The sequence below is a fragment of the Wyeomyia smithii genome, chromosome 3, assembly GCF_029784165.1.
Source record: "Wyeomyia smithii strain HCP4-BCI-WySm-NY-G18 chromosome 3, ASM2978416v1, whole genome shotgun sequence".
In the NCBI taxonomy this organism is placed as follows: Eukaryota; Metazoa; Arthropoda; class Insecta; order Diptera; family Culicidae; genus Wyeomyia; species Wyeomyia smithii.
The window spans coordinates 229,689,724-229,713,255 of NC_073696.1; the positions used below are offsets into that span (position 1 = coordinate 229,689,724).

General features: G+C 38.6%; 2 protein-coding genes across 8 annotated transcripts in view; one reads left to right on the forward strand and one right to left on the reverse strand.

Annotated features, from left to right (window-relative positions):
* Nucleotides 1-23,532, reverse strand: part of LOC129726828 (FMRFamide receptor) — a 274,529-nt gene that overhangs the window by 88,605 nt on the left and 162,392 nt on the right. The window lies entirely within an intron of this gene.
* Nucleotides 19,975-22,466, forward strand: LOC129729097 (uncharacterized). Its single transcript, XM_055687578.1, has 2 exons — nt 19,975-20,985; nt 21,054-22,466. The coding sequence occupies exons 1-2, from the start codon at nt 19,975-19,977 to the stop codon at nt 22,464-22,466; spliced, it is 2,424 nt and encodes an 807-aa protein (XP_055543553.1).

The following is a 23,532-nucleotide window of genomic DNA, read 5'->3' on the forward strand; positions in this document are numbered from 1 at the left end:
CTTCTTATTTCTAGCATTTTGCTTCCTTCTTTTCACCTACTACATTTTACTACTCGCTTTTTACTTTTCGCTTTGGACTTCTCTCTTTTGACTTCTCACTTTTCACTTGTAACTCTTGGTTTCTCACTTTTTTTCTTCTTACTTTCTACTTCGCATTTGTTATTTCTCAGTGATTACTTATTACTTTTCACTTTTTGTGTTGCACTTTCTACTTCTTATTTTTTATTACTCTCTATTTTCTTCTCAGTTTTTATTCCTCATTTCTCACTCCCTATATTTTAACTAACTAACACGCTTTTTTCTTCCCACTCTTAGGAGACTTCAGTATTGGTGAACTGTTGACGAATTTATGAAACGAATTCAACTACAGATTCTGCTTGTCAAATTATGTAAAATGAACTGAACATCGTAAAACATGTGTACACGAGAGCTTCCCCGGGAACCGGGAATGAAACAAAAATTCTTAGTGAAAATGAGATTTCAAATTAAGTTTATTAATAAAGTGTGATTTCTTTTTTGTCATCAATTTATATCATCTGTTAATACTATTGATTTTGTCAAATGAATAGAAACTCTTTTTATTTGTAAAACAACAATAATTCTCAAATTATTTTAATTCAAACTATCCGATAAGCAAATCTTCAATTTGTTCAAGTTCACGTTTGCATGTGTTGCTCGATTGTAGATTAGGACAATGCTTCAGCTATTCATAGCCAAAATGATAGCCATAGGATCAGAATACTCTGCCCAGCTTTTATTATTTTGGCCTATTGCGATTTTCTCAAATATATTTGTTAGAGTTTTGATAACACAGTAATGTTAATATTTTTTGAAATTAGGCAGAGTCAAATGGGGGCTTCAAAATAAAATTCAAGTTTATAATTGAAATTATAATTAATTTCAAATCGAAATCCTAATACCGATCCAAATCCAAGTACAAATTTGAATCTGAATTCTAATTAAAATTCAAATCTGGTTTCAACCAATAATTCAGATTTAAACCTAGATCAAATTCCAAACAAAAAAAAGATCAATGTCCAACCCATATTTAAATATATGTACATTAGGGTGTCCCTAAAAAAATCGATGTTGGAAAAGTCAAGGTGCTCAGTCCTAAATTGAAAGATAATGTCATTTATAGCATTTTTGTAGAGCATTTCGACTTTCTAAATAATTGTTTTCAGGTTGCCCAAACGTGATTTTTGAGCTACAAACCCATTCTTCTGCACTTTTTTAAATTCTGTTGGATTCTTATTTTTTTTCAAATATTTTTCCATTTTTGTGGGATTGTTTTTGAATATTTTGCATGGTTCAATTCAGTATTGCATTCAGTTTTTTGACTCCCAGAGTCCATTAAACATCACAGAAAAAAAAATTTTCCATTAATTTTTAGATAAACACTTCACGCATATATTTTTTTTTTAATCAAGAACTGAAATTTTTACTGCAAATATACAAAAGTATATGGAAAAAGCTAGGAATCGAACAGATTTTAAAAAGTGCAAAAAAGTGGTTTTGTAGCTTAAAAAACTCATTTTTTCATAAATCACGTTTGGGCAACCTGAAAACAATTTTTTTAGAAAGTCGAAATATTCTACAAAAATGCTATAAATAATATTATCTTTCAATTTAGGGCTGAGCACCTTAACTTTTTCAACATCGATTTTTTTTGGGACAGCCTAATGTACATACATCCAAACTCAGTTCATAACTCAGGATCGATTACAAATACAGACCAGATTTCAAATCATATCTATGAATTTTCTTTCAAATTCATATCCTCATCCAAAAGGAAATCCTTCTCAAATTAGATCTGAAAATGATATCGGATTTCCCATTATTGGAAAGTTATTATTTGGTTCTATGAAATTGAAAACAACCATGTGTACTCTTGATAACAGAATCGATGGAGGCTCCATAGCATTGATAGGTTTCTATGTCAAAAAAAAAAAGATTTTTTGCTAAATTACTACAATTTCAACGGCATTCTGTACGACTCAAAATAAATGATCCTAAGTATGATTTTTTTAATCCTATATTTTAGTACTATGCACGATTTCCGTGCAAGCCTACTTACTTTCAGTGAATTCGTTAATTGCTTGCTGAAATGAATATTGTTTTCATCTAGCGTTTCAGCAGAATAAAAATGGATGCTTTTTCCAGTCCATTTTTCTGAGTATTTATGCAGAAAGGGTATAACAAACAGTTGCACTTCAATCAATGATGGAAGCAGGAACGCATGGAAAACGCGAAAATGATGGACATTGCAATACAAATATTAATGTTAACCTTGTAAACCTCGTTGTTACCAAGAATACAGCTTTGTAAAGTCCAAAATTTGCAGAAATTCAACTTTGTTTGGAATGATCTGGAATTAAATTAATTTTTATTTTGAAAATAGCCATAAATGCTGCATAAGAAAAAAAATCCGTGCATGCCTTCATAAGTTTTAATTTGAAATTCTTCGCTCGACAAACGATTTTATTCATTTTTTTTTTTTTCAAAGAATGAAAATCTCAAATTGTCAGAAAAAATTTGTCTGGAATACTTAAGATAGGAGAAGACATTTTCAGCATTTCGTGACCGTCATTCTGCAAATTGTTTTAAAATTTCGTTGAGCGAAATAATGAATGTAGAAATGCGAACCTAAGAATGACGTTGATAATCGATTTCCCACTTTTAAGTGTCATTCTTGTCTCTGGAAATCGTTATCATGGATTTAAACATGGCGTCAAACATCACGTTCTGGTTTCTGTGCACAGAGAACAATGATTTGGCGAGAATTGAACTTTTAATTACAGTTCGGCAATGAGCAGTGAATTTCAATTTAACTTCGTGCGGAACTAAAGACTTTTACTTTATTACAGAAGATAAGCGAGTATGCAAATAATTGCTCTGCTCCGAGAGGTGTGCAGTTCACAAGAATAATCGTTATGCTGCTAGAGTGAAAAGGACTGTTGAAAGTTGTTACCCCACAAGTGGTAGGAATTGAAGCTGACTAAAACTAAAGACATAGAGCTAACTTTTCTAGAGCGAGAATAGTTTGTTTTTTTTTTTTTTTTTGCACAAGAACGCCCCCCAGGATTTAACTTTAAGGATTGGCGAAAATACCACTTATAAATCAGGAAGTGACTAAAAATAAGGGAAGTGAATAAAAAATTAAGGAGAGAGTTAAAACACGCAATATAATGAAAACCATTTTTTTTCCGTCGGCTTACAGAAAAATCGTGAAACCAAAACCATGTTGAACTGACAACTTGCAGCTTACCACGTTGATTACATCCGGGCAGCACTAATCGGATCGCATTTCATCCCCTCGTGGCCCGGTTGACGTTGCCATCAATCGACGGGCCAATCGACAAGAGATTTTAGGAGTAAAACTACATCAGCCGAGGGTTCGCTGGCACTGCATGACCTATTTAATTCAATTTCCCAACCAATTCGATCGACATTTATCTCGGCGCTCGGCGCCACCAATTGTCAGCCAACCTTCAACCAGACCCCTCATTCTACCCCACCACCAGCACGAGTAGGCGCAGCCCACAGCTGTACTTGCTGCGCCCGTTTGGTGAATTATGTTCTTCCAATTAGGAATGTGATTTAACGATTATGGGCCTCCCCGATGACGATTTATCCGTGTTGCTTTTATTTATGCTTCTACAAGCGTTTCACGCACATTCGACACGGTTGGAAAAAAAACGTTATTAACTATTGACAAGCGATTGGCAGTGGCAGTGAAGGTTATTGTGTCCATTGTGAGTAGGAGATTGAGTGAGCGAAAGAGAATAATAACATTTTTTTTGGAATATTGTTGTAGTGACAGGAAGGGGATATTATTACCTCGGCTAGGATACACAATGTCAGAGTAGGGGTTGATTTAGATTATCTCAAGTTATTGTCTGACATGCCGGAAACGCAAGTGATGCTTACTCTTTCAGAATTGTTAGAGCTTCTCGATAAGCCCAATTACAACGTCTAACGTAAACTTACATCCGAGCCAATCTTATGAAGATGTATTTAGCTGTTTTCAGCTCAGAGTGAAAACAGTTCGCAACTTTGCGAACAAGTTAATGCTCTTTTAGCCGTCAATCGAAAATCTCTTTCTAACGAGTTCGATTCGGGAAAGGAACCAGAAAGCTACAGCCGCTCGTATCCTAATCCACACGATCGTCGAATAAAACACGACCTCGCTTGGAACCGCCTGCACCTGGCCAAATATTTACCGAAAGCGCTCGCATTGCCGAGCTCGCAGCGATTTAAGTTATCCATATTGTTATTGTGTCGATGCCTTCCGAGAATATTTATTAGCTTGGAATTCAGATGGGCTGAACGTTTGTTTTGTAGAAAGAGTAACAAGTTGAATATCTTCTAAAAATTGAAAACATTGATTTAAGGTAGATTCCATAACTTCCAAACGAAATTCTATGAAAGCTCTAATGATGGAGACGCATGGTTATCGGTGACCAATAAAATTCCAACTAATGGAGATCCGCTCTAGGTGCTTAACAGCCGATAAACAGCAATAACAAACTGTTTTAAAAGTGGTTACGGTCACGTTTTGGACCGTACAACTATTCGAGTAACGTAAATGTTAATTATGCTGGTGTGGATACACCAACAAAAGGGGTACAATATCCCTTTATCGTCTCCCAATTGATGTACTACACGCGAAGATTGCTTTTTCGTTCGATTGTAGCGAGTAATGAAAATTTATTATCTGCGGGTGTTCCTCGTGGATTGCTGGATGCAATTTTCTTTGCAGCCACACCTTGTGAGTGTCTTGCTAGAGCACCACCAGTTTTCTTGCTCGGTGGTGTAAAAGTTCGAATGCAATAAAATATTGCAGTTACCAGTAAATCAGCGGAACGGAACAAGAGTACCACGAGTATAAATCTGACGTATCTTCCGGAGGGAAAAGCTATTAAAACAGAATACAGATGGAACGTCACGAGCAATGCTCATGTTCGAATGTTTTCATAAAATGATAGTTTAAATCTGTTTGAAACAGTTCTTGAACATACGAAAAGAATTATAATTGAAGATATTGGAGAAGATAATTGAAAAAAATCTTAAAACATTTATTGTTCCAGATAACAATTGTAGGCAATTTTTTAGATCGATTGATGCTGAAAACTCGCAAATCTGATAAAAAATTTTAAATGAATATGTTTCAGCTGTCACATGACCTTATTTTGGATGACGAATCCCTAGATGTTCCGGTTTCCCTGTCAAGAAACAGAGGATTTGTAAGCTTTCAGGAAAGATGTGCCACCACTACTCTACACGCTTCGTGACTGGTGATTAATTACGTATTTCTTGGGGGGGTAGCAATCGGTCTCCCACGTGAAATCCTTACCAATAGAATATTTCGGCACCGTGCGTCGTACATCGTAGTTCGCACCAGCTAACGACGCTGTATAATCGAACCAACAAACGACCATCCAGGAGCCATCCATATGAAACAATTTTGTCGCCGCAACCACTTTGCCCCTCACCGAGCGCGACGATGGCGACCCAGTGCTGTAGCACTGAGAGTGTGACACTCAGCGCCTCCAACCGGCAATCCGGAATATCCCATCAATTTCGGATAATAGTACGCGGAAAGGGAATAGCAAGTGTCACATTACTTTGGTAAAAACATACTAGCCGATAGAGAGAGAGAGAGGAAGTGGATGGCATTTTTGGGGTTTCTAGGTTAACAGTTGTTAGCGAAATATCATCTCACAGTGCTAGGGATGAACAAAATTAAGTTTCAATTCTCTTTGTAACGATTCTCAATAATGATCACAATATACAGAAATCAATTCTCTAAATTATAAACAAAATTTTAATAGGAATGTTCTAAGCACAAACTTCTGAACATAATGAGCATCCCTCGAAGCGCAAACACTACGAGGCGTTACGACCCCCGAAAGCATTTCCCCCTTGGTGCACTTTTCAGCGATGATTAATGTCTTCGGGGTGCTTTCCGATGTCGAGTGGCACTTTTTGGCAAACACCGTCACAGTTATCCTAGCGAGAGCAAATCGTCATCCACAAACAACCGTACAATTACGCCTTAGTGCGCGGATACGGAACCGCTACTACTTCCGCTCCTATAGTTTTCAACTTTCTCTTCCCTCGTCAAAAATATGCTGATTCCCTGCCAGGCGTGGGTTCCCAAGGACCGCTCATTATTCACAACGCGTACAAAGTAGTTCCCGCCGAAATTGGCCGTGAAAAAAGGGCCACTTTATCTAGTTTCCCTGCTATGCAGGAGACATTTGTCGTATAATGTAGCAGTTTTTTATTCCATGTCACCGCCGCGCTACCCTATCCAATCCATTGCAGGGTCGAAAAATCCTACACACAACCGATGAATGGTCTTCAACCAGGTTCGACAGAAATGGCAACGAATGAAATAAACAATGCAAGTGGCTTTCAATCTGTTCGAATTGGAAGGATACAGGGTCACTCGAAATCACTGTTGGACGGAAACCGTATGCGTAGATTTGGAAATGATATTTTTTGTTTCCTCTTTTCCTTCTTCTTGCAACAAAAAAAACTCCAATGTGCAGGCTGTTATGACGATTTCAAACTGCCTGTTTGATTGACGTAGGAGGGACCATTGCCATTTTATCTTCTTTAGAGACTATCGTTTGCCGTTTCGCATTTCAACGTGAATGGGGAGAAATATGCTGGCACACTTATCCTTAGACCGGACACACTTCCGCCTACAGGAGCAGCCAGCAGTTGGACTAACTGACCGTAGAAAGATAGAAAGCGACCCTTTTTAGAAAACTTATACTTGAGTAAAAGGCTCGCTCGGTGTAATAAATGAAATTGTTGACGTTTTGGTAACACGATTTTCCAACTAACTTATGTTGGACTGACATCTAGGGAGAATGCTAGAGGATGGCGTTTAATATGCAAAGCAGTATTTTAATGCGAATGAAACTAATAGCGTCGATCAGCAAGAGAGCTACCTATTAAATGTAAGTCTCATCCTAGTCAGAAGTACCACAAACCTTTCGTTTAGGCCCTTTATTGTTCTTCTTTTAGAAATTTGTATCATTCTAACTAAGATTGAACTTCTTTTAAAATATATAATAGTAGGTATTTCTTTATACAGCGAATTCGAAATTGCAGTTGCTGATATCTTGACGTTGGACTAACGTCTATATCGAAGTTAGGCGCCTGAATTTGAAAATCTAATAATTCTACCAGTGAAAAGTGGTCAGGCTTTGAGCGCTTATATATCAGTCACTTTTTTCAGAATATCGAGGTTTTGGCATCAACCGATCAGAAATTCTTACACGGTTAAATTTATGTAAGAAAAACAACCTATTGTTTGAGATACACTATTGAACAATTGGTAAATAACATCCATTGCCTAAATCATACCGAGCAACCAATCACTACCTCTCTACCCACGCACAACCGACACTAACGGATACAATCCATCTGACTTTTCAAATGATTTGTTGTTGTTGTTGTTTTACTTTCCTTGCCATTCCCCATTTTTCTAAACTCTTTCCACTTTCCAAATAACTGACGCAACCTCGATATAAAAGGTATCATTTCAGCCCATCATTTTCATTCCAAAACTGTACCGGTATCATACGCACGCCATCGAAATAAATGTCTCATTCGTTCGTTGGCCGGTAAGGCGAACGATTCTTTCCGAAGCAACAGAAAGCTGGTGGTGCAAAGTGTTTTATTTTACCGTTTTCTTGCGATTAATTCAATAGCGATTCAAATGATATTTATAGCCATAATGCATGTTCGGAAAAGTTTCAAGATATTCAAAAATGCATCTTTCAATGTGAGAAGTTAAGTGATCAATCCACCGAAAAGTGAGATAGAAAATTTATTTTTTCATCAGATTGAAATAGATGCATGGTGTCTTCGGCAAAATTTTAGGTGATCTCAAAACAAGAAACTTTGCCGAAGTCATCATGTTTCTATTTCTTACATATTACGAACAACATAAAGTTTTCTATGAACAGGTACTGAAATTCACAATTTTCGTTATAACTTTTTTCCGAGTTTTCAAACCTTTTACAAAGTTATCAGCCATAAAAAAATGCGTGTTTGTTGTTATTTTTTATCTCCTAAAATTAAAAAGTTATTTGACATATGGGTCATTCCATACGAAGTGACCACGGAAAAGAATAAACTTGGACACGACCATCACGGATTTGGCTCAAAGCTGGGGAAATTATTCATCTAGGTTCACTATGAAAAAATCCCAATTTTGGTGTCGATTGGAATACCCCCTGCTCTGTGGGACCCCCCTCTTTGTGACAAAGTCAGGCAATTTTTGTTCAAAATTCCGTTTTGCTTTTTCTTACAATTGATAGATGTGCAAAATATTGATAGATGATTTTTTAAGAAAATAAACCAAGAAATCCAAAAAAAATATAATTTTTGACTGGAAGTGTTGCCAGATAGATTATTTTTGTATTTGAAAACTTAATTTACATTTTTCGGCAAATGCAGCCATTTTTATTTTAAATTTGATAATTTCATCGTGTTCCTTGGAAAATTTCACGTAAGAAACAACTATCATCCCGAGGTAATATGAGCCAATCTCGAGATATAACATTTTTACGAAAATAGTTGTAATTTTCGTAATCAATTTATTTTATTGTTTATAGCCGTAAGACACTCGAAAAATAGTGATAAGTGAGTTTTGAAGAAAATAAACCAAGGAATCCAGAAAAAATATTATTTTGGACCGGAAGTTTTGCCAGATAGGTTATTTTTCTATTTTAAAACTAAATTTGCATTTTTCGGCAAATTTAGCTGAGTTTATTTTAAATTGGAAGGTTTCATCGTGTTTCTCGGAAAATTTTACATAAGAGACACTTATCACTCCGTGGTAATATGAGCCAATCTCGAGATATAGCATTTTTACGAAAATAGTTGTAATTTTCGTAATTAATTTATTTTATAGTTTTTGTGCAAACAACATGTATTTACAAGGCACAAGTCTATCGTACTTGGTAAAGAAGCACCAAGAATTTTTCTTAATGCGTCAAAGTCAGAATTAACTCTATATCCTCAAAAACCAAATCCAATATTACTTAAGTTATCATAATGAATGGTTTTGGCCTTTTGAACACTGATCAAATCGAATCTATAATATGGATCTTACTTTCAAAATAATATGGAAGCTCTTACAAAGGTTCATCAATTGGCAAACATAAGAAGATATATTAAACAAAATTATTAACAAGTTTCAGCAAAAAATCGTAGCAATCAATAATTCCATTTTTGTTTTTTGCTTGACATTTTTTTTTTTCATTTGCCTACAACTACATTCGCTGTATTACGAAGACAACTAATATACGTTTATTATGGTAAAGCATAGAATAATAATATACACTGAATTGTTTTTCACACGATTGTTTTTACGTAATTTTATGTTAAACAATTTTTTTACACATGGCGGATAATTTTATCAAAACGACGTCACCTTTTTTTATAACGAATTTTTGAAAAGTACGCGACATATTTTACGGGATTCTTTTTCTGCGCGGACGCATCAATAGCATAAAAAAAGAATTCAGTGTGCCATATAACAATTTTGAAATGTAAAAAGAGATTCTGAATGAATCTTAGTAAATAAACCAAAAATTCCAAAGCATTCGCAGACTCTTACTCTTCTATGAATGCTATGTATATTTGGGAATTTACTCTTTCGATACTATCTGGTCACGATTATTTAGTGAATATCGAAGATAAAATTGAATGATTATCCGTTGCAAAAATTTACAATTCTTGTTGAGTAATTTATGGTAATCATATTTATGAGATAAACATTCAATCACCATCAACAGCAGCATTGTAGTTTTTTCTCGATTGCACACGTATAGAAATGTACGAACAAAAGTGCACCACTGCAATATGAATAGTACCGCTGCAATACGGATAGAAGTGTACCGCTGCAATCATAGACGACAAGAGACTTGCGGTTCTTTACTCCACTGGTACTGTTGCTTTTACCGGCATGTTTTCTTTCAAGACATCAGTTTTTATTAGGTTCTGAAAGCAGGTTTAGAAATTGTTCAAGAATGGGGATTGTTTCAAACTTTTTGGAAATCTTTTACCTTCCAGACATCACATTAGACATTAGAAAGCCACCCTAATAAAGTATTAGAAAAAAGTCTAAGCTCATGAAAGCAAAACCAAAACCAAATTGACCTATTGGAACGGGAAGACTCTGTTAATTTTTGTTTCGATATTGATACAGAGAATATCACAGGGATCGGATGGTGTTCATTCACGTCGTCTGTGCTAGGAATGCTCGCATGTAATTTGTTCATTATTCGCGTAAATTTATCATTGAAACTTTTTATCGATTTTACCGCTTAGCAATGAAACTAGATCGATAGGTAGCATATTACAAAATTTTTCTACATTTTATCCATCCAACAACATATTGGTTATTGTTATCCATCATGTGGTTATGCTGTTATTGACGTTTGAAATCTAACGCAACAATTGCCAGTTTCATTTCCAATTTTACAGAATGCATCCCAGTAAAGTAAACAAAGATGTAGTCCCACATCAAAAATGGAAATTTTCTATCTCAATTTGGAAAGATGCCTTTTTAAATATGAGTCATTCCATCTCAAGTGTGCACACCTCATGTTTGACCTTCTCAGATTTGGCTCAAATTTGGATTACAAAACAATATTGATTTTGAGCGACAGTGTTGCCAGATATGTTGTTTTTGCATATGAAAAATGAAATTGTATTTTTCGGCAAATGGTTATATTTTGATTTAAAATTAAACAATTCCATCGTGTCCCTGAGAAATGTTCACATAAAAAACACTTATCACCGCGAGGTATAAGCAAACCTCGAGTTATTGCATTTCTTATTATTGTTTTGCTAATAACTTCAAAACTGGCATGATTATGGACATTCTGAATAATGCACTTCGAAGAAAATTATTCAAGAAATCAAAAAAAATAATTTTGCCTGGCAGTGATGCCAGATATGTTATGAGAAAAACTCGAGTTACAGCATTCTTGAGAAACTTTGAATATTTCTAATGAGAAAAACTCGAGTTACAGCATTTTTAAGAAACTTTTAATATTTCAAATTGAATTCTTATTTCAGAAGCGAGCCATTATAGATGCTTTTATCGTATTTGATAATGAAAACAGCCGACCAAATTGATCAGCGTGTTTCTCACATACACTTGTCATACGTTTACGTGTTATTAGGGTAAAATTTTCTCAGCAACGTCGAATTTGAAATCAAAATATACTTATTGGCCGAAAAGAGCAATTTAATTTTTCAACTGTAAATATAACATATCTGGCAACACTGCCAGGCAAAATTATTATTTTTTTGGATTTCTTGAATAATTTTCTTCAAATTACATTATTCAGAATGTCCATAATCATGCCAGTTTTGTAGCTATTAGCGGAATAATAATAAGAAATGCAATAACTCGAGTTTTGCTCATGATACCCCGGGGTGATAAGTGTTTTTTTTGTAAAGTTTTCTCAGGAACACGATGGAATTGTTAAATTTGAAATCAAAATATACTCATTTGCCGAAAAATGCAATTTCATTTTTCAAATGCAAAAACAACATATGCAACACTGTCTCTCAAAATTGATATATTTTTAAAATCTCCAACTAATTATCTTCAAAATTCATGTATCAATTTATTTCTAGACATCATGCTTTTGAAGCTTTGATTAAAAGAAAACAAGACTTTTTGACGAAAAATTGCACTTTTTTCCAAAAAGGGGAGGGTCTCACGAAGCAGGGCACCAATATTGGAATTTTTGCATAATGACCTTGATTCACTTACACACTTAAGATGGAATGACCCATATCTCAAAACTTCTCCGAACATACATTATGGCTATAATCAATATTTGAAACGCTATTTAATTATTCGCACGAAAACGGCAAAATAAAGCACTGTGAATTTCTGATTTGTTTATTGACCGCAAAGCAGACGGTTCTTTCTGGAGCAGCAGAAAGCGATTGGTGGCAAATATTAGTCGCTTATAAAAGCGCATACCATCGAAATAAATTTCTTATTCGTTCGAATGTATGGATTGCTATAGCACGTGTGTGGGTAGCTATAGTGGGTGTTTATCGGAGATTTAGTATTTTTTCGTTTATTTATTAACACTTCATTAAATGTATTGAAATGCTTAAAAACACGATTGAATAATCCGACTTTACAGCAGTGATTCAAACTTCTCCACCCAGTCTTTATTCATCGAGGAAAAATAACTGCCGATCAACACTTATTTACTAGAAATTTCATTTAGATCAAAACAGGTTGTTTTAGGTACCGTGAATTATCGGTGGAAGGAGTACCATAGATTATCGGTAAAGTTTTCTCAGTTCTGCATAAGCAGCATTTAATTTTCGTTTTTGATTTTCGGAGCGCGGTTTTGTTTTAGTTTCTCGCACACAGAGCAAAACACAAACTTGTCTCTATCGTGAAAATAACAAAACATTCAGAAATGCTCCAAGTCATAATTAAAGAAGTCATATATTTTCCTGTCACCCGCTAAAACCTTGATAACAACTACGCAAATAGCGTGTAATTGAGTTCTTGCTTTTTTGATTATAGAAATAAACGTAATTTCTTAAAATACATAAAATTATATGCTGGGCTGTAGCCAATCTAGCATGAGTTTGATCGGTTTAATGTCAAATAAATTCCAATCTTAGAATTTCCACTTGGATCGTTCTGGTCTCCAATTTCAGTTGAGTTTGCTTTTTGCTAAGATAGGAATACTTTAACCAATTCGCTAAATTAAATGATTGTCTTGGTAGTGCAGCTACAAAGAAAGCTTTTTCTGAAGTGACAGCGCTTTTATAGAAGATCCATTCTTTTAGTATATATATATATATATATATATATATATATATATATATATATATATATATATATATATATATATATATATATATATATATATATATATATATATATATATATATATATATATATATATATATATATATATATATATATATATATATATATATATATATATATAATAAATAAACTAAATATAAACACAATATATATTTAAGGCGCTTTAACGTCTAACAGAAAATACTAGAGTTACAATTGCTTCTACTATTTGTTTTAATGGAATATAAAAATACCGTAGTCCAACGTCATGCGGTCGTGTCTTGCATACCACCCTCCTACTTTTATTTAGTAATATAAACTGTGGGCAGGGAGAGGCTTAAATGACACAATAAAAAATGATTTCAGCAAAAAAGCCACACTTAGGTTGACCATACGTACTGTTTTTATGGACACTCCTTGAAAATTTTTCGAATAGAGCTTCAATGAGCACATGGCCCGTGACAGTTGCAAACCGTTAGGTTCGAATATTTTACGAAATGGAAAATATATTTCTAAGCTGCCGGGAATTTGTTGAAGTTGCTGAGTAGATTAATTGATATTCCTCATTTTGTGAGACACTCGAATGCATGCTTTCATTTCGACACTCGACACAAAAGAATCAGATTATTCCAGGACTTTATGGAATTAAAGGTAATGAAAACACTATCTAGGCCTGGATCTTCTACTAACTATATGGATACGGAACCTCTCGGTGACGTTATCGGTAAATGGAATATCGCATCAGCCGTGTTTCAGCATCCTGCGAAAAAAAAAAATTCAAATTCCATCTGAGCACTCGCAAAATATATTTATATGTTGAGAAAAAATTGTTTAGAGTTAAAAACGGAATATTTATCAGGGTGCAAATGTAAATTGTAAAAAATGTTTGTAAACAAAAATGACGGAGTGGCAGTGAGACAAATTGATCTCTATAAATAACTTGTCATAGATTTTAGCAACACTGAATTCAGCCCTTGTTTACGATATAAAACAAGAGACCTCCTCCTGTTACTTAATTTCGTATGTATTACCATCGGATTGTGCTGTCAGATCAGATGGCATTAGTAAAAGAACACAATATCCTGTGACCTAGATACACCAATTATTAAGCCCGATTCGGAACATTCCATAAAATTTCACTTCCAAATTTTATGGATTTCCCTTTGCTGCATACATCAAACCATCAAAGTCTCGGCTGCCTATCAGGCACTTCATTCCACGCTACATTCCATGATACTTCAAAGAATGCCATCACTGTGCGCTCTATCTCCCTCCCTTTCTCTATCTTTCCGAACATAAACCAGTGTACAGCAACACTATTTCTGCCAGAAGCATCCTGAATTGTGACGACGATTTCTCACCACTTCAACTCCCCATGCACGGAAAATGCTGCCGAAAAGCAAACACGAGTATTGTTTGTAGATGGCGCATGGACTAGCAAAAGTTATGGCCCGTAGTTCACTCTGCCATCCACCCCCAAGGGGGAATGATAAATATTTCTGTTCCATAACCTCTCGTTACTCGGTGACCTTCACCGTTGGGAACACCTGCTTGCTGTGCTCTTCCTCCCCCTATTTTCCGCAAAGCAAAACGCTGGCAGAAGAAGTACCCAGTAAGAACTTACTTTTGATGGTGCGGCGGGCAATTTATCCTGGTGCCGAAAAGCCAACTTGAGCCGAAAAGAAAGTTGTTTCTGGCAAACAAGTGGCGCGGTGTGAACATTTCAATCACTCTCCAGAACGCTAATGTCACCTCCTCACTCAATTACGAGTCTAAACGAGTATCTTGCACAACAAAAGTTCTCATGAGAAATGTAAACATTCAGCTTATAAAAAAAAAGTTTATATTTGCGTGTCCTTGTCTTCTGCTGTTGTTGTTGTTGTAGAGGTTATTTCAAGTACCCGCTTTTGCAGTTACCGTGAAAAAAAAAACAAAACTTTGCTCCCCGCAATGACTTTGAAGAGGGAAAAAGTGGAATGCTAATTTGCTTATTGAAATTCAATGACAGTAAATGAGCGTGTAATATTTCACATTCATGTCATGGGCAGAAACATTACCCGGTTACGGATCCCGACTTCTGTCTGGCGGAACTGCGAGAGACAAGGGTAATTGCAGATGACGTCAGGCTTGTCCGGAGCTGGGAAATATCTTGTGAGGCCACCGCAAACATGGCGAACTGAAGCCGGGAAGGAAGGCATCGGGAATCATCAGGAGTAGGGCAGTATATCGATCCGGTGCCAGCTTGGGGGCTGCTTGTGGTGTCGATGGCCCACAGCACAAACCATGTTTGGCTGGCATGGTTGTGTTTTATGCCTTTTCAGTTGCAATATGTTGTGGTAATTGTGGTACTTGGGGACACATATGAATAGTGAAACACTCTCGATTGGTTTCTGCGAGCTGGGTTTATTGTTGGATGTTTGAAGTGGAGCTAACGTACCACAAAAACAGTAAAAGTCAATATGCAAAACATTAAGGAAAAGTTCGATTTGAAAAATGTGAAAATTCAAAATCGAAAAATGAAAAATGAAAAAGTTTAAACGATAGCATAAAGAAATATCAGATTAAAATGAAAAGTTGACGGTTAAAATGTATAACTTATAGTCGGAAAATTGTGTAGCAAAGAATTTAATACTGCAACAAAATGCATTGAAATTCGAAGGCACGGATTCTAAAATACGAAAAATACAATTAAAAGAACAAAATCGAAATTAAAAATGTCAAAAATGTCAAGAATGTAAAGAATGTCTTACAAGTAGAAAAATTTAAATATATAGTTGTCAAATATGTTAAACAAATAATTTAGTGTAATATTTTGAAACAATTTTAAATGATAATTAGGCAATCTTAGAATGCTAAGTTAAATTTTAATAATATGAAAAAAAAATTGAACGTTAGTCACCAGAGAAATTATTTCTCTAAGTACCTACATGATGTTTTTATACAGCACCTTAAACCGCACTAAAGGTAGTTTTGTTTAAACTTTCTTTATCTCGCACTTTAAACCCTAGACTGTAAACTTTTTTTCTGCCCTCAACAACACCCGAGAGGCACTAGCCTTTTCATTCCCGCAAACATTCCCGCTGCTGTCGCGTCACTAGACACGCCAGCAGATGTTGGTATTGCAGAATTGAATTTTCCACATTGCTGGATTTCAATCTCGCTCGAATTTGATTTTCGATCGTCTTACCTAGCAGCAAGTGCAGGAAAGTGTGGAAAGAAGGAAATGTATTCGGTTTATCGTTTTCTCCGCCACGTTCGCGATGTTGGTTTGCTCTGCAAAGGTTCTCGAATTTTTTCAACGTTTACGGAACAGTTCGATGTTTCCAGTTTTCTATTATCCAAAACATTGGCTCATTGTTGGATTATTCATTTTAAATAAAACAAAATATTCAGATGTAAACATAATGTGGCTGCGAGCAAATTGTTGCATGTTAAATTTTTCGAATGAAACATGTAGTCATGTTACATAGAAACCATAATTAGTCTCCAGCATATCTATTGTTCTGTTCAGTACAGCCTAAACATCGAAATTGACGGAACAATTACCTATTCACACGATCCGCTAATTAACCTTTAGCAGACTGTTACTTGTGCTATGTATCATCATTTTCGCTCCATCATGCATTTAACAACCGTTTCCCTCACATAGGGGTCCAGGGAGTAACATTAGCACCACACACAATTAACTCTCACCCATCGACAGGCTTGAACAAGACCCGCAACCTTCGCCGTTTTCCATCCTGTCTATCAATGCGAGGGAATGAAACTATACAGTAAAAAAAGTGCCGTATTCCAAGCCAACAGTGTAACTTTTCCACAGTACTAAAAACTAATTTGAATTTAGTTTTCGCTAGTTTAAACAACCATCGAAAACTCAAGAGTTACTGCTTTGTATGCAGAATATTTTCAATTCTGCGAGAGCTGATTTCCATCGTTTAAAGCTTCTCCCACATCTTTGAGCTAAACTAATTGCAGTTTGGACAGGTTTACCCACAAAAACTACCACACTGTCCGGGAAATCCGAAACCCGAAGCCGATATAATGCTTCATTGACCCCCGTCAACGGAATTGACTTTCGGTTGCGTGCATGTGTCAGCAAAATCTTTGCCGAAAACGATTTATGCTTTCATTGATATTTCCACCAGGTTGGCGCGGGTTTTATTTTTTGTGTGTGTATGGCATCAGAGAATCCTTTTACCGGTTGTTGCGGGGTGTATGGGATGGGCAACCAGACTGGACCTAGCTTTACTAAATATAAATCGTTGGATGGGCCAGACCTTAACAAAATCGTCACGGGTGCTAAATCTGGTGCACACCCCCGGGGCTGAGAGAATCGGGGATAGAAGAGTATTTATTGCTCGACAATGCTGATGCCTGCTTTACGGATCATTTGGACTTAGGGGCTAACCTAAGTTTGATTGGGTGTACAGGGGAACAACGGGCTGTCACGTTCGTCGAATGTATGGATCAATGTTATTCAAATAAGCTGCTTTAGCCGAGGCACGTGTGTATGTAATTAGAGGTTAATACAAGCTTTTCGAACAGAAGTAACCAGTAGCAATGAACATACGAATAACAGTTTACGAATTGCCTGAGGCAGCCTCTAAAATATTATTAGGGAGTTGAGATTCGCAGTTGCTCATTAGGCGTCGTACACAAAATACGTAACGCGTGAAGGGTGGGGGGAGAGCTGTTGAGTCTGCGTTACTTATTGTTACGAAGAGGAAGGGGCGGTAGTAGAGACAGTTATGTAACTGTGATGTTTGCTCGAGATTGAAAATTTTGAAGGGGGGTTAGGCTGATCAGCGTTACGTAGTTTTAGGGGGGGGGGGAGTCATGTCGAACGTTACCTTTCGTTACATAGGTGGGAGGGGGTTTGGAATCTAAATTTACGTAATTTGTGTACGATGCCTTAGTTAGTTACACACTAATTCATAGTAAAACTATATTGGAAAACGTCAACTGAAACACATTTTGTAACAAGCGAGAAACAATTCCTTTCAAAACATCGATTTGATTAACCATTCAACGCAAACCTTTTTCAAAACATTAAAAAGCGAGCAACAGTTGGAATTACGTTGACGATTATATTTGAAAGCGGGTGACAACCAGGCCCTTTAATCTTCACCTTCATGAGTGCATCGTCAAGCGACGATGACGCAACTCAACTTCGTCTTCAACCCGACTTAATATCAACTTCGTTTTGTTTCGCTCTTTCTCTCAATGAGCACAAAACAATCGTCTTTTACTTGGTACCTTTAGTTTCGTCACTGACAACTAAAAGTTTGGAACTATTTTCTACTGCTGTCAGAAAAGCTGGATGAACGAATACTGATTTATTTCTCATGAAGATACATTCATGATTAACGAAATATTCTTATGAGGCCGGAACAAGAGCGTTGTACGGTCTTCACATCGACTTTTCGAATGCATCTCTTGAATCAACTGTTCGTTGTTCGTTGTTTTTCAGTTATTTTTGCAGCGTAGGAACTTAAAATCCCAAAGAAATCTTCGATGGAACGACACAAAAATTGATTCCTTGGGTTGTTTATTTGGTGTACAAATGAAGTTGAATGGTTGTTCAAAAAGGTTTTTTTGACACAAGGTGATGATATTTTATCTGGCCAATATACAAGTCTGTCATATTTTTCGTATTTTCTGTCATATTTTCAAATTAATTTTACTCAGATTTAAAATACAATATATTTTTAATGATCTCTCCATTTATGTAGAGTCGAATGTGCTTTTCAAATTGTGGTGTAATCTGGACATTACGCACAATAGCCACACAACCGATCTCGTTGCAGTGATTTTACAGTGAGTCTCTTAAGCATATTTCAAATCGTTGTGTTTTCAGTTAAATAAACACTACATTTACTGTAACAAATAATCCTTTATTTGGTTTGCTCCTATGAAGTTCGCATCTCATTAAAAACTAACTCGTGTTCGAGTCCAACGCACTGGTGTCAGTGTTGCTGTTGCGCCCACAGTGCGGCCCGACGGTGTAAGCGCCGACGGCAAGACGGAATGTACCCTCTAGATTGGCAGCTGCCTGACAGCGAGATTTGAACAATAGGGACGAAGATAAACAACCAGTTTTCATTAGTGAGTGAGAAAGGTTAAAGATTTACAAATTTATATTGCGAATTATTAGTGCAAATTAAAATTAAAACACTTTAGTTTGCAAAGCAGAAGTAGTTCGGACGGCATAGTTAATAGTAGTCGAAGATTTATTCACCTCGACCGCAGCACCTGTTGTATGTAACCTGAAAAGAAGAGATTAAAATATAAAAAAACACAAACGATCGATTCGAATAGCAGGCAAAAACAGTGCGCTGAGATAGGCAATTTGGAAGATCGCAAATTGGTAGAGGAACTTGTGGCGTGCAAGAAGGAAAATATAGGCGAAACTATTTATTTTTGAGCTGTGCAAATCAACACTGCTGCAAAAAGTGGTTCGATTCTATCCGAACATTCTCAAAAATAAATAAAAAGAGAAACGGATCAGAAATCCTTCAAATCACCATGAGTGAATCTGCCGAGCCAGGTCTGGACCTCACGCAAACACCGTGCACAGCATGCGGCGAGATTTCGACATCCAATGAGGGGATGATTGGGTGCGACGGCTGCGAATCTTGGTACCACAACCGCTGTGTGGGTATTGTCGACGAGACTAAGTTGGATAAAAGGTGGTTCTGCACGGCTGAGTCCTGCAAAGCACTTGCTCTGAAATACAGGAAGGAGAAGGAAATCAAAAGGGGCAAGGGTAGCGGTAAAAAAAAAACCCGAAATCGCCAAATCCGTGGAACAACAGCTAAAGGAGATGGAGGAAAATCGAAAACGGTTGGAACAAGAAATGGAAGCGGAGGCGGTGCTAAAGAGGAAAGAAAAAGAGATAAAGCGAGCTCTGGAACAGAAGCGACTGTTGCTCGAACAGCAACTTCGTGAGGAGGAAGAAGAAGAGGAATATGCTCGTCAGGAACGAGTTTTAATAGAGAGAAGGATGCAGGTTCGGCTAATGAAAGAACGACATGAGGAGTTCCGGAACGAGATGGCAAGCCTAGACGAAGAGATGCAAAAGCTGAATGCGGCTGGGAAAATCGTTGTCTTCGGTCGTTCCAATACCAAGCAGTTCCGGAAAGCCGTTGAAGATGCCGAAAGCCTTTGGAAAACAACAGTCCACCGAGCAAAACGAAAACGACGAAGAAGATGCCTCCAGTGAAGACGAAAGTTCCAGTGAAGAAGAAGAAGACGAAAACGGCGAAGATGTAGAGGAAGAAAAGTCTGAAAAGATCAAGCCGAAGGACAAAACAGACCAAACGAACCGAAATAGGCAGGGGCAGCAGCGATCGGGGCCGACTAAAGCTCAACTGGCGGCGAGAAGTGGGGTCACTAAGAAACTTCCCACTTTCTCAGGAAAACCGGAGGAATGGCCGCTGTTTTACAGTTCGTTCCAAGTTTCCAACGAAGCGTGTGGGTTCAGCGACGTTGAGAACCTAGTTCGACTTCAAGAATGCTTGAAAGGTCCAGCCTTGGAAATGGTACGTGGACAATTACTTCTCCCGAAATCGGTCCCAAAAGTCGTCGAGAAGTTGCGCATTTTGTACGGTCGGCCGGAACAACTTCTGCAATGCCATCTTGAGAAGGTTCGGAAGTTAGAGTCGTCGAAGGCGGGAAAACTGGCCAGCTTCGTTCCCTTTGGGACCGCAGTGGAGCAGCTTTGCGAGCATCTGGAAGCAGCTGAGCTGAAGCAGCATCTGGTGAATCCACTACTGATTCAGGACTTAGTTGATAAACTTCCCGCCAACGACAAGCGTGAGTGGGTGCGCTACAAACGCGGCAAAAAGCGGGTGACACTACGGACCTTCACCAATTTTATTTCAGAAATTGTGGCGGAGGCCTGCGAAGCAAACGTGTGCCTGGACTACAAGCCGCTGAGCAAACCCGTTGCGGAAGCTCAGCTAGGAAAAGGAAGAGTCAAGGAGAAAGGTGCGGTCTACAACCATGGCGAGTACACGAGTGGGGCCGGCAACGAAGAGAGGAAGAAGCAAAAGCCATGCAGGGGTGTGAGCGCACGGATCATCGATTACGGTACTGTGAAGACTTCAAGAAGCTGCCGTATGTTGATAGGAAGAGGATAGTTGATCGTTTCAAGCTTTGCCAGGTGTGCCTCAACGATCACGGAACTGCCCAGTGCAAGTTTAAACTGCGATGCAACGTCGGTGAGTGCAGAGAAGCCCACAATCCTCTCCTACATCCGGTGCAAGGCGTAGTGAGCGCTCATATTCGGGCCGACAATGTAACGTTTTTCCGGATGATTCCCGTGAACCTTCATTGCGGCGAACGGACCGTTACAGTTTTCGCGTTCCTAGACGAGGGAGCATCAGTTACGCTAGTGGAGAAAAGCTTGGTGGACCGGCTGGGAGCTGTCGGCGTCGCGGAGAAGCTCACGATTAAATGGACTGCCGATATCGCACGAGTGGAGAAAGAGTCCCGGCGGCTGAACCTCTGGGTGTCGGCGTTAGATGCGGATGAAAAGCTTTTACTGAAAACCGTGCGTACAGTTGGGAAATTGATGCTGCCCCAACAAAAACTGGATGCAGAAGAACTTTCGGACCAGTACGCCTACATGCGCGGACTACCTATCCCGTCGTACAACGGACGGCCGGAAATACTTATCGGGTTGAACAACATCCACACGTTCGCCCCGATTGAGGCGAAGATTGGTTCAGTAGCGGATCCGATTGCAGTGCGATGTAAACTCGGCTGGACAGTTTACGGCCCGAGGCAAACAAATACTGCTGAAGCGAGCGGAGCTTACCTAGGTGTACATCAAGACGTCACCAACGAAACCCTGTACGACCTCCTTAAATCCCACTACGCGTTGGAGGAATCAGTGGTAAGCGTGCCGCGAGAATCTGTTGAAGATGAAAGAGCGCGGAAGATATTAGAGCTAACCACCAAACGAATCGGGGATCGCTTCGAGACTGGACTTCTTTGGAACACAGATGATCCGACGTTTCCCGACAGCTATCCGATGGCCTTGAAAAGGATGAAGCAGCTGGAGAAGAGGCTGCTGAAGGACATGGAACTACGTCAAAACGTCCACCGACAAATCGAAGAGTACCTGGAGAAGGGGTACGCTCACGTGGCAACGGCGGAGGAACTCGCCAACACGGAAACCGGTAAAGTGTGGTATCTTCCCTTAAACGTTGTCCGGAATCCAAAAAAACCTGAGAAGGTACGGCTCATTTGGGATGCTGCTGCTGCAGTACACGGGGTGTCCCTCAATTCCAAATTGCTGAAGGGACCAGACATGCTTGTACCTCTGATGTCCGTTTTAATCGGTTTTCGAGAGCGCAGAATCGCTTTTGGTGGTGATGTGCGTGAAATATATCACCAGCTCAAAATGATCGTTCAAGATAAGCGCTTTTTACGATTCCTCTTCCGCAAAAATCCTCAAGATCCTCCAAGTGTCTATATCATGGATGTTGCCACCTTTGGGTCGACAAGTTCTCCTTGTTCAGCCCAGTTTGTGAAGAACCGGAATGCGGAGGAGTTCGCCGGAGATGGGTAAATCCAGTAGCATCTACAAGCTCACACCAATCCTGGATCAGGACGGTGTTCTGCAAATGGGCGGTCGAATGGAAACGTCGACTGACATACCGTTCGATAAGAGATTTCCCATCATCTTACCGCGGAAGCATGGGCTGACCGGGAAATTGATTCAATTTTATCATGCGAACTTCGGACACGCCAATAAGGAGACCGTGGTAAACGAGCTTCGCCAGCGATTCTGGATCCCAAATATCCGAAGTGCGATTTCTCAGATAACGCGACAGTGCACTTGGTGCAAAGTGCATCGATGTCTACCAGTTGCTCCGCGGATGAGTCCGCTTCCGATACAGCGAACAACGCCTTATCTTCGGCCATTTAGTGCGGTGGGCATAGACTATTTGGGTCCCATCGAAGTCGTCATTGGCCGGAAAAGGTAAAAAGGTGGGTCGCAGTCTTCACCTGCCTTGCCATACGCGCAGTGCATCTCGAAGTCGTCCATACACTCACTACACAATCCTGCATGATGGCCATCCGAAGGTTCAGCAAAGCGCGCGGTGCACCGGCAGAAATCTTCTCGGACAATGCTACGTGCTTCCGAGGTACCGCCAACGAGATGCGGAAAATCCACTACGAATGTGCAGAGGCTATGGGTAGTGTAACGACAGCATGGCATTTCAATCCACCAGCAACGCCGCACATGGGCGGAATATGGGAGCGAATGGTGCGGTCAGTGAAGGAAAGCTTGAAGGCGTTGGACGATGGACGAACCCTCACGGATGAAGTGCTGCTAACGGTTCTAGCGGAGACGGAAGATGCAATCAACTCTCGACCGCTGACGTACATGCCTCAAGAGCCAGGCAATGAAGAAGCGATCACCTCGAACCATTTTCTCCGGGGAACGGTCACAATAGCGGACATGAGAGTAGATAGTTCCATCAATGCTGCAGAAGCTCTGCGAGATGCCTACAAGCGGTCCCAAGACGTAGCTAACCGGACTTGGGAAAGGTGGACCAAGGAATATTTGCCCACCATTAACAAGCGGACGAAGTGGTTCGACGATCAGTAGCCGTTGGTAGTGAACGATT